At 38.5% G+C, this 12,386-nt stretch overlaps 1 protein-coding gene across 1 annotated transcript in view; it reads right to left on the bottom strand.

Annotated features, from left to right (window-relative positions):
• Positions 1–12,386, bottom strand: part of LOC100026292 (WD repeat-containing protein 49-like) — a 223,135-nt gene that overhangs the window by 50,726 nt on the left and 160,023 nt on the right. The window contains exons 14-15 of the mRNA XM_056825130.1: positions 11,992–12,143; positions 7,841–7,943 (exon numbers count right to left, since the gene is read on the bottom strand). Of these exons, the coding sequence (XP_056681108.1) occupies positions 7,841–7,943; positions 11,992–12,143 (255 nt within the window). The remainder of the gene's footprint in view (positions 1–7,840; positions 7,944–11,991; positions 12,144–12,386) is intronic.

Here is a 12,386-nt window from a genome sequence, read left to right as displayed (position 1 = left end):
TCACGCATCTACAAAACCAGTTTGACCAAACTGTAAAAGAAAACCAGGCTTTAAAGGCCAGAATCAGGCAGCTGGAAGACAACGATCGTGTAAAAGAGCAAGAATCAATAAAGCAAAGCCAAAATACCAAGAAATTAGAAGAGAACATAAAATATCTCACCGACAAGGTGATAGATCTGGAAAATAGGGGGAGAAGGGATAATTTAAGAATAATTGGACTCCCAGATAAGCCAGAAATAAACACCAAACTGGACATGGTGATACAAGATATAATCAAAGAAAATTGCCCAGAGATTCTAGAACAAGGGGGCAATACAGCCACTGACAGAGCTCACAGAACACCTTCTACACTAAACCCCCAAAAGACAACTCCCAGGAATGTAATTGCCAAATTCCAAAGCTATCAAACAAAAGAAAAAATCCTACAGGAAGCCAGAAAAAGACAATTTAGATATAAAGGAATGCCAATCAGGGTCACACAAGACCTTGCAAGTTCTACGCTGAATGATCGTAAGGCATGGAACATGATCTTCAGAAAGGCAAGAGAGCTGGGTCTCCAACCAAGAATCAGCTACCCAGCAAAACTGACTATATACTTCCAAGGGAAAGTATGGGCATTCAACAAAATAGAAGACTTCCAACTTTTTGCAAAGAAAAGACCAGAGCTCTGTGGAAAGTTTGATACCGAAAATCAAAGAGCAAGGAATACCTGAAAAGGTAAATATTAAGGAAAGGGAAAAATGTTATCTTCTTCTTTTACTCAAACTCTCTTCTATAAGGACTACATTTATATCAACCTATGTATACTAACATGTGGGGAAAATGTAATGTATAAATAGGGGGTAAAGAAAGACCAAATAGAATAATCATTCTCACACAAAGATTCACATGGGAAGGGGAGGGGAAGAAAACTCCTATAAGAAGGAGAGGAAGAGAGGGGGGGGGGGGTTACTTAAACCTCAATCTCAGGGAAAGCAGCTCTGAGAGGGAAAAACCTCCAGATCCATTGGGATCTTGAATTCTATCTTACCCAACAAGGGTAAGGAGAAGGGAAAACCAAGGGGGGGAGGGGGAGAGGGAGAACAAAAAGGGAGGGTAAGAGAGGGGGGAGGGGGAGGGAACAAAAAGGGAGGGACTAAAAAGGGAAACATCAAGGGAGGGGACAAGGGGGACTGTTTCAAAGTAAATCACTGGACTAAAAGGTAGAGCCGAAGAAGAAAAGGTTAGAATTAGGGAAGGCAATCAAAATGCCAGGGAGTCCACAAATGACAATCATAACTTTGAACGTGAATGGGATGAACTCACCCATAAAACGTAGACGAATAGCAGAATGGATTAGAATCCAAAACCCTACCATATGTTGTCTTCAAGAAACACACATGAGGCGGGTTGACACCCACAAGGTCAGAATTAAAGGATGGAGTAAGACCTTCTGGGCTTCAACTGATAGAAAGAAGGCAGGAGTGGTAATCATGATATCTGATAAAGCCAATGCAAAAATAGACCTGATCAAAAGGGATAGGGAAGGTAATTATATTTTGTTAAAAGGGACTATAGACAATGAGGAAATATCATTAATCAATATGTATGCACCAAATAATATAGCACCCAAATTTCTAATGGAGAAACTAGGAGAATTGAAGGAAGAAATAGACAATAAAACCATACTAGTGGGAGACTTAAACCAACCATTATCAAATTTAGATAAATCAAATCAAAAAATAAATAAGAAAGAGGTAAAAGAAGTGAATGAAATCTTAGAAAAATTAGAATTAATAGACATATGGAGAAAAATAAATAGGGATAAAAAGGAATACACCTTCTTCTCAGCACCACATGGCACATTCACAAAAATTGACCATACATTAGGTCACAGAAACATAGCACACAAATGCAGAAAAGCAGAAATAATGAATGCAGCCTTCTCAGATCACAAGGCAATAAAAATAATGATTAGTAATGGTACATGGAAAACCAAATCTAAAACCAATTGGAAATTAAACAATATGATACTCCAAAACCGTTTAGTTAAAGAAGAAATCATAGAAACAATTAATAATTTCATCAAGGAAAATGACAATGGCGAAACATCCTTCCAAACCTTTTGGGATGCAGCCAAAGCGGTAATCAGAGGTAAATTCATATCCCTGAATGCTTATATTAACAAACAAGGGAGAGCAGAGATCAATCAATTGGAAATGCAAATGAAAAAACTGGAAAGCGATCAAATTAAAAACCCCCAGCAGAAAACCAAATTAGAAATCCTAAAAATTAAGGGAGAAATTAATAAAATCGAAAGTGATAGAACTATTGATTTAATAAATGAGACAAGAAGCTGGTACTTTGAAAAAACAAACAAAATAGACAAGGTACTGGTCAATCTAGTTAAAAAAAGGAAGGAAGAAAAGCAAATTCACAGCATTAAAGATGAAAAGGGGGACAGCACCTCCAATGAGGAGGAAATTAAGGCAATCATTAGAAATTACTTTGCCCAATTATATGGCAATAAATACACCAATTTAGGAGAAATGGATGAATATATACAAAAATACAAACTGCCTAGACTAACAGAAGAGGAAATAGAATTCCTAAATAATCCCATATCAGAAATTGAAATCCAACAAGCCATCAAAGAACTTCCTAAGAAAAAGTCCCCAGGGCCTGATGGATTCACCTGTGAATTCTATCAAACATTCAGAGAACAGTTAATCCCAATACTATACAAACTATTTGACATAATAAGCAAAGAGGGAGTTCTACCAAACTCCTTTTACGACACAAACATGGTACTGATTCCAAAACCAGGCAGGTCAAAAACAGAGAAAGAAAACTATAGGCCAATCTCCCTAATGAATATAGATGCAAAAATCTTAAATAGGATACTAGCAAAAAGACTCCAGCAAGTGATCAGAAGGATCATTCACCGTGATCAAGTAGGATTCATACCAGGGATGCAGGGCTGGTTCAACATTAGGAAAACCATCCACATAATTGACCACATCAACAAGCAAACTAGCAAGAATCACATGATTATTTCAATAGATGCAGAAAAAGCCTTTGATAAAATACAACACCCATTCCTATTAAAAACACTAGAAAGCATAGGAATAGAAGGGTCATTCCTAAAAATAATAAACAGTATATATCTAAAACCAACAGCTAATATCATCTGCAATGGGGATAAACTAGATGCATTCCCAATAAGATCAGGAGTGAAACAAGGATGCCCATTATCACCTCTACTATTTGACATTGTACTAGAAACACTAGCAGTAGCAATTAGAGAAAATAAAGGAATTGAAGGCATCAAAATAGGCAAGGAGGAGACCAAGTTATCACTCTTTGCGGATGACATGATGGTCTACTTAAAGAATCCTAGAGATTCAACCAAAAAGCTAATTGAAATAATCAACAACTTTAGCAAAGTTGCAGGATACAAAATAAACCCACATAAATCATCAGCTTTTCTATATATCTCCAACACAGCTCAGCAGCAAGAACTAGAAAGAGAAATCCCATTCAAAATCACCTTAGACAAAATAAAATACCTAGGAATCTACCTCCCAAGACAAACACAGGAACTATATGAACACAACTACAAAACACTCGCCACACAACTAAAACTAGACTTGAACAAATGGAAAAACATTAACTGCTCATGGATAGGACGAGCCAATATAATAAAAATGACCATCCTACCCAAACTTATTTATCTATTTAGTGCCATACCCATTGAACTACCAAAATACTTCTTCACTGATTTAGAAAAAACCATAACAAAGTTCATTTGGAAGAACAAAAGATCAAGGATATCCAGGGAAATAATGAAAAAAAACACATATGATGGGGGCCTTGCAGTCCCTGACCTAAAACTATATTACAAAGCAGCAGTCATCAAAACAATTTGGTACTGGCTAAGAAATAGAAAGGAAGATCAGTGGAATAGACTGGGGGAAAGCGACCTCAGCAAGACAGTATACGATAAACCCAAAGATCCCAGCTTTTGGGACAAAAATCCACTATTTCATAAAAACTGCTGGGAAAATTGGAAGACAGTGTGGGAGAGACTAGGAATAGATCAACACCTCACACCCTACACCAAGATAAATTCAAAATGGGTGAGTGACTTAAACATAAAGAAGGAAACCATAAGTAAATTGGGTAAACACAGAATAGTATACATGTCAGACCTTTGGGAGGGGAAAGGCTTTAAAACCAAGCAAGATATAGAAAGAATCACAAAATGTAAAATAAATAATTTTGACTACATCAAACTAAAAAGCTTTTGTACAAACAAAACCAATATAACTAAAATCAGAAGGGAAACAACAAATTGGGAAAAAATCTTCATAGAAACCTCTGACAAAGGTTTAATTACTCATATTTATAAAGAGCTAAATCAATTGTACACAAAATCAAGCCATTCTCCAATTGATAAATGGGCAAGGGAAATGGATAGGCAGTTCTCAGATAAAGAAATCAAAACTATTAACAAGCACATGAAGAAGTGTTCTACATCTCTTATAATCAGAGAGATGCAAATCAAAACAACTCTGAGGTATCACCTCACACCTAGCAGATTGGCTAACATAACAGCAAAGGAAAGTAATGAATGCTGGAGGGGATGTGGCAAAGTAGGGACATTAATTCATTGCTGGTGGAGCTGTGAACTGATCCAACCATTCTGGAGGGCAATTTGGAACTATGCCCAAAGGGCGACAAAAGAATATCTACCCTTTGACCCAGCCATAGCACTGCTGGGTCTGTACCCCAAAGAGATAATGGACACAAAGACTTGTACAAAAATATTCATAGCTGCGCTCTTTGTGGTGGCCCAAAACTGGAAAATGAGGGGATGCCCATCAATTGGGGAATGGCTGAACAAACTGTGGTATATGTTGGTGATGGAGTACTATTGCGCTAAAAGGAATAATAAAGTGGAGAAGTTCCATGGAGACTGGAACAACCTCCAGGAAGTGATGCAGAGCGAGAGGAGCAGAACCAGGAGAACATTGTACACAGAGACAAACACACTGTGGTATCATCGAACGTAATGGACTTCTCCATTAGTGGTGGTGTAATGTCCCTGAACAACTTGCAGGGACCCAGGAGAAAAAAACACCATTCATAAGCAAAGGATAAACTATGGGAGTGGAAACACCGAGATAAAGCAACTGCCTGAATACAAAGATTGAGGGGACATGACAGAGGATAGACTCTAAATGAACACTCTAATGCAAATACTATCAACAAAGCAATGGGTTCAAATCAAGAAAACATCTAATGCCCAGTGGACTTACGCGTCGGCTATGGGGGGTGGGGGGGAGGAAAAGAAAATGATCTATGTCTTTAACGAATAATGCTTGGAAATGACCAAATAAAATATATTTAAAAAAAAAAAAAAAAAAAAAAAAAAAAAAAAAAAGGCATGGAGGAAGGAATGGGCATGATATATCTGGAGACAGTAAACAGACTGGTTTCCCCAGAATGGATGACAAATATTAAAGAGCAGTGGAAGAACAATAGTTTCTTATACTCTCAAGCTCAAGAAGGTACTGGAAAGAACTTGCTCTGAGAAATATTGGGGTGCAGCTATGACCTCAGATAGATTCTGACCAACAGACCAGATAATCGATTGACAGAATTAATAAAAATGTGATGCTTATTGACATAATTGTTCCACCAGGAAGACATATGGCAAGAACATATCAAGAGAAAATATAATAGTGTGTACCTCTGAGAGAGGAGCTGAAAGAAATGTGGAGATGAAGAGGTCTCAGCAAAGCTAATTATTTTGGAAAGCAGGGCTATACACAAAACATTATAAGAAGCGAGATTCCGCCTATACTAGTATTTATTAAAAAACAAAGACTTTTAGATGTCTGTCATACCAACCACAAGATATTAATTTCAAAAGAAGTGCCTAACGCTAAATCTCAGTAATTAAAGTTACCTTTATCAGTACTTTTGCTCACTGGATCCCCCAAGCTTAGAATTATCCCTTCTGACATCTCTAGTTATTGAGACTCTTCATTGTCTAGCACAGGTGCCACTTGCTGCATAAAATCTTTTTTTGGTGCCCTCAGTCAGAAGTGGTTTTTTGCTCTTCGTTCCTCTCTAGGATGAACCCTGGCTTTCTCTACATTCCCCAGAAACTTCTTCATCTTGGTAACTTCAGACCTGGAATTCACACATTGGAAGTACCTTCTATCCCTGCAGCCTCTCTCTCTCTGATTAAATGGCATCTTCCAGAACCTCAACTGAAAGATGGTGCCCAGCCCAGTCAGGTATGATTCCTTTCCTGGATGCATTTTGGACTTCGAGCTTCTTATACTGCAAGGTTCCTCTACTAGCAAGGTTCCTTCCTTTCCCCACCAGACCCACTTGCTTTTCAACTTCCTTTAATGTGTTGTCATTCCCCATTAAAATATGGCAGAGCTTCTGTAATTGTATTGTTTGTACTTAGCACCCAAAGATAGTAAGTGCTTATATAAATGTTTGTGTTGGTTTTGGTTTTATCTTTCAATTTTTTATATTACCTGGTGTAGATCTTTCCTAGTCAACTATATTCTTATAGTTATCTATGGGAGTATTTTTATTTTTAAAATATAGTCATTTTTAATATTTATGTTAACATGCAATAGGCTTATTATTGTTATTTTTAAAGAAACAAATATTTTTATATTTGTCAGTTTTATTTATAATATGGTAAAGATTAGTAGATATAATCTAGATAAATAAAAGCCCCCTTTTTTTTTTGTTTTCCTAACTCCAGGCCTAATGTTCTATCCTCTTAGTCACTTATCTTCCCTTTCCTCCAAGGAAATACTAAGTACACTATAGTAAATAGAAAACGCAAGGTAATTTGCAGTAGGTAGCACTAGTATTTGGAAGAAGGAGATAAAGAAAGCCTTCTTTCTAAGGTAACATTTGAATTGATCTTTGAGGAAATCTAGAGATTCTAAGAGATGATGAGGTCAGGGAGTGGGTACATTGCGGGCATGGGAGATAGGCTATGCAAGGACAGACATAGAATGTCATATATGATGGGCATTCTGTAGTAAATGAGGACTTTATAACATATTCCATTATTGTCCATTGGTGTTTGACTATTTGTGGCCCCATTAGAATAATTTTTTGGCTAAGTTCTGGAGTAATTTGCCATTTCCTTCTCTAACTCATTTTACAAATGAAGATACTGAGGCAACCAGGGTTAAGTGACTTGACTAGGATCATACAGGTAGCAAGCATGAAGACATATTTGAACTCAGAAAGATGAATCTTCTGAATTCCACATCCAATACTCTACCCACTGCACAACCTAGCTGCCCTGCATATTCCATTAAAATGTAGATAAATTTGTTATTCCTGGAGGATAAATAACAAAAGCCCTTTTTAAGACTATAAAGGAGTCTTCAATAGTTTTTCAGATTATAAAGGGGTCCTGAGATGAAAAAGTTTGAGAATCTCTGTGCCCCACCATATTATTTCTCTAATGCATCTACTGTGAATTAAATAAGGTCTGTGAAAATGGAAATTGCCCCAAATTACTCACTGTCTCTGGTAATCATTAACAAGGCGGCCACAGGCAGAACAGTGAGATCTTTGAAGACAAGGTCTTCTATTTCTTTTTCATATCTCACAGGAGAGTGAAGGGTGAGCTCATGGCAGTCAGGAAATAATTCCTTGGTTTCCCCTGCTTTAGTCACTGGGGCTTCATGTTCAGGTTTCTAAGGAGAGGGTTGGCAGTGAGCACTATGCTGGTTACCTGCATATCTAACCCTAGACGTCCCACCATTCAGAGATATCACTCTCATTTTTGGAATGACTTGATACTTACGGACCCTTCTGAGCAGCTAACCACGTGTCTAAATGTCTTGTTGTACCTGCAGCACACTACAGGCTCCTTGTGAGAAACCACCAGGTGAGGCTCAGGGCGAGCTCTAGTTCATGAAAAACAAAATTAGGTCATGAAAACCAGACCCATTCTGGAGGTTTCTTCCTACCATCATGTTTATCCTGTGGCTTGGGTCACCTTGTCATCCACCTCTGAAAGGAACTAAGAAGAACTGGGATCTGAGAAAATGCATGATTTAGGTACATCTTAAACAGCATGCGACGAAAATCTGAATTGCAATCTTTCCCCACTAATCTCCCTTCTGGGAGAAAGACAGATAGACAGAGAGACAGAGGTATAGAGAGAGAGGGACAGAGAGCATCTGTTTGTGTGTCTATGGTAATGGAAGTGGGGGAATCACCACATTTTGGTTGTATCCATTGTATCCATTCTCTTTCATATCCAAATTTGATGCACAGTCAGTAATTATTTTCCTTCTCATTGGTCCTGGCGCACACATCGACCCATTCTCTTCTTCATTTTCCAGCATATACTTCCTGAATTCAATTTCATTTCCAACACTGATTTTTCCACTCCCCAACTATTTCAATGATTCTTCCATCACCACTCAATCATTGTTTTCTGTGTATATACTGAGTCCCTTTTATACTCATCAATTAATTCTATTTTTTTTTAAACCCTTACCTTCGGTCTTAGAATCAATACTATGTATTGGTTCCAAGGTTGAAGAGCAGTATGAGCTAGGCGATGCAGATCAAGTGACTTGCCCAGGGTCACACAGATAAGTATTTGAGGCCATTTAGATAACCTCCCTCTCAACTAATTCTTATTCTCACTAATGTCCTATGTCTCTGTGTCCTGACTCAGGAACTGTGACCGCCTACACTGATACACTGATGTAAAAATAAAGTGATAACTTGCTTTACTGTGAAGGTGAAGTTGTGAAGTGAAGTTGAATTGAATGACACCTGCAAAACAATTATACCTCCATTTAAATTATTAAAGAAACCCCTATGAGGTAAGAGGTATTATTATCTCTATTTTTCAGTTCAGGAAACTGTGGTAGGTTAAGTGACTTGTCCAGGGTTATACACCAGCAAGTGTCTGAGGTCAAATTTGAATTCAGTTCTTCTTGACTCCAGATCTAGGGCTCTGTCCTCTGCCATCTCACTACCTCAGCTATTTCAGTGGTATTTGGTTAAGTGAGAGGGAGAAGTGACATTATCAGAAGACAGGAGAATGAAAAGAGCCTTATAAGATCACATGGTCATAGGTTCAGAGCTAAAGGGTACCTGAGAGGTCATTGACTCCAACCTCCCCATTTTGCAGATGATGAAAGTGAAGCCCAGAATTTGAGTTAATTGCTCAGGTCATGTAACTAATGTCTGAGACGAGATTCAAACCATGCTCTTCCTAACTCCATGTCCAATGCTCTACTCACTATTGCACAATCTCCCTGTTATTGTTCGTCCTTCATATTCAAAAAGGACTGATGATATCATGATGTTGGAATAAGATTGTGAATGATCAGACAAATATGGGCTCAGAATACTATCACAGCTGTAAAAATGGAGATTTGAACCCTAGACTTCAATCCCCAGAAGCCCTTGGTACTTCCCAGAATTCCCTATAATCTCACCTGAGATTCCCACCTGGGAGAGATAAGAATTTGTTTTTAAACTGGCTGTAATGCCTATTTGACTCTCTTCTTCAGCTTCTAAGCACACATGTCTCTCTACTTGGCAGGCAAGATGTAGTGAGTAGGTTGTGAATGGGCTAATGTGCCCTAGGCACGTGCTTTTTTCATTTTGTATTTCTTTAGCCTTGATTTCTAATAATCTTTAATAAACTTCATAAAATATAATACTTTTAGTAGAGAAACTAATTTAACTGTTACACAGCTTGGCCTGTATGAACATTTGGGATGGAGATGTGTCTGAATTTGTGCATCTCCTGTTTCCTTTGTCCTATAGCAATTCTGCTTTGCTCACAGAACATAGCATTTCTTGGATGTGGGCATGCCATGATGGGTAGCCCTGTGCCAGTGTCTCCCATGACTCACAATCAATACCAAAGTTCTTCAGAGAGACCTTGAGAGTGTCTTTATATTACTTCTTCTAACCTCTGTGTGAATACTTGTCTTATGTGAGTTCTCCATAAAATAGTCTTTTAGGTAAGTATGCGTGCTACAGATTCTTGGACCTGTAGGTAAGAGTTGGGTAACAGGTAGGCACTGAAGGTGGATGAGCAGCTCTGAAAAGGTCTCAGCAAGTTGTCATACTAGAGGTGCTAGTCCTTCCTGAACACCCCAAACTTCCTCATTGCCTCCTACAACATATAAGGACACATATCCAGGAAGAGAAATGTACTTGAGAGATCTATTTGGCAAGTCCATTCCTTACTGTTTTCCAGAGCCAAGTATGCTCAGAAAGGTACACAATCTAGTTTCCCATCACATTATTCTTCAGTCTTCAGGTCTGCAAGGCCATGAAGGGAAGGCAAGTCTGAACTCCACAAAATGGGTATGATCACCACACCCTTGTTTTCCCTTTATGAATCACTAAATTCAATAGGGTGTTGGACTAGATCATTTGTGTACATAGTTATAAATCCTATGAAATTATGGCATACCCTTGGATGGGGGTGGGGTAACCCTCCAAGGGAGTCTGGGCACTTCTACATGAGTCCATTCAGTTGTCTTATTAGAGTTCCTACACTAGTACTGAACCTGGAGTCAAGTAGACCTGAATTCAAATTTGGCCTTAGACACTAATTATATGATCCTGGAAAAATCACTTAACCTCTTGTCTGCTCCAGTTTCCTCATCTATAAAGTAGAGATGATAGTATCAGCCCCATTTTACAGAGAGCACCTACCTTTCAGAGTTACTGTGAGTATAAAATGAGATTGTGTCCTTAGAGTGCTTTGAAAACCTAAAAGTGCTTTTTAAATGTTCTATATAAGTTCTATATAAATGCTAATTATTATTACTAGGGAGGTCAAGACTCAGATACCCTGAAGAGATGATCTTTCATTTCCTGTCCCCACTCTAGTTAGAGGGGGCATAGTAAGTGGACATTCTGATCTTCTCTGTGATTCTATTTTGGGGTTACAGAACAATAATGGGCAGTGCAAGAGAAGTAAGGGAGAAAGAGAAGATGGAGAAAAGGAAGAACAACTGAACATAGGCACAAGGTAGAATGAGAGTTAGCAATTAAGATAAGCTTGAGGGAAGAAGCAAGGACAGGAAGAACTTGAAGAAAAATGAAAGCACTAACTGATATCCAACACTGAAGATTATGTTACAATGATGCTGAAATAAGGTCATTTGGGTCTGAAAAAATCAATCAAACTAGTTGTGCTAGATGTCATTATCCCATGGAACAGGGTACAGTCTGACAAGTTCTCATTTAATCTAGATAGGGTTCCAGCTTCAAGCACTGATATCAACAATAATTTAGCTGTCAGGTTGAAGACCTGACATTTCTGACATTGCTTCTGAGGGAAGCACATGAACATCCTTGGATCATGAGATAAAATTAGGAAAGGATATATAGATCAGATAGGGTGCTATTTTCTTCTTCTCATCTATAAGATTTTGTTGAAGAGGTATCCTTCATCAGAGACATAACTGGAACAGGTCAACAAGACTTTGCTCCACAGTGTCAATATCCAAACAGGTACGCATGGAAGAAACCTGAGAAAAGGATTTCTTCTTTTGGTCTCAAAGTCTTCCGCTGGTCTATGCTGTCACATTGTACACCCACCCCTAGGGTTCTATCTTGGGATGTTCTTCTCCAAGCCCCACCTTCTTCCTTCCTAACTTTCTTGCAGATGAAGGATTTCTAGCCTACCTACCCCAAGGCGACTTCATTCACAAACAGACTACTTTCTATGCTACCACCTGACATTCCTGTACAATCCATCTTATCAGGTGAAAGAATCCTTATTTGCTACTATCATCTACTTGGATCATTTGGTTCTTAGATGAGTGATTCCTTTGGGTTTCATACTGAGGGATGAAGACAAGGCTAGGTACAGGAGTGAGACTGAATGCTTCAGAAGGGTAGAATATGCCCAATCTCCTCTGTAGGAGAGCTGACCTCTTTAGGTAAACAAGCCAAATCACATACCTCATCCTTAGATGCAGGAGATAGATAGAATCTGTGGCAACACACAGTGCTTTGATGCTGGACAGGTAGTGACAAGCAGTAAGCTCCCCTTGGATGCTGCTGGCTTTGGGGTAAGCACTGAACAAACAGTTGTGGTTCTCAAGATCCCAGATCTGAGTGGGAAGACAGAGGGAGAGTGTCATTAAGGGTGATATGCCCCTAAGGGGGTGTTCATCTCAGAAGTTGGCACTTTGTTCCTGGAAAGGTTCCCACTGTGTTTCATGTTTATGTAAAGCAGCCATCTGTTGTATGATAGAGGTGAAGGTCTAGCCTCTGTCAGAAATTTGCATTTGTAAACCCCATTGCCAAAAAACAGAATAATCCAATAAGTAAAAAATATCCCTTTAGCTTATGCA

This window comes from Monodelphis domestica, chromosome 4 (genome assembly GCF_027887165.1).
Source record: "Monodelphis domestica isolate mMonDom1 chromosome 4, mMonDom1.pri, whole genome shotgun sequence".
Classification (NCBI taxonomy): Eukaryota; Metazoa; Chordata; class Mammalia; order Didelphimorphia; family Didelphidae; genus Monodelphis; species Monodelphis domestica.
This window is presented reverse-complemented; position numbering and strand designations above follow the sequence as displayed.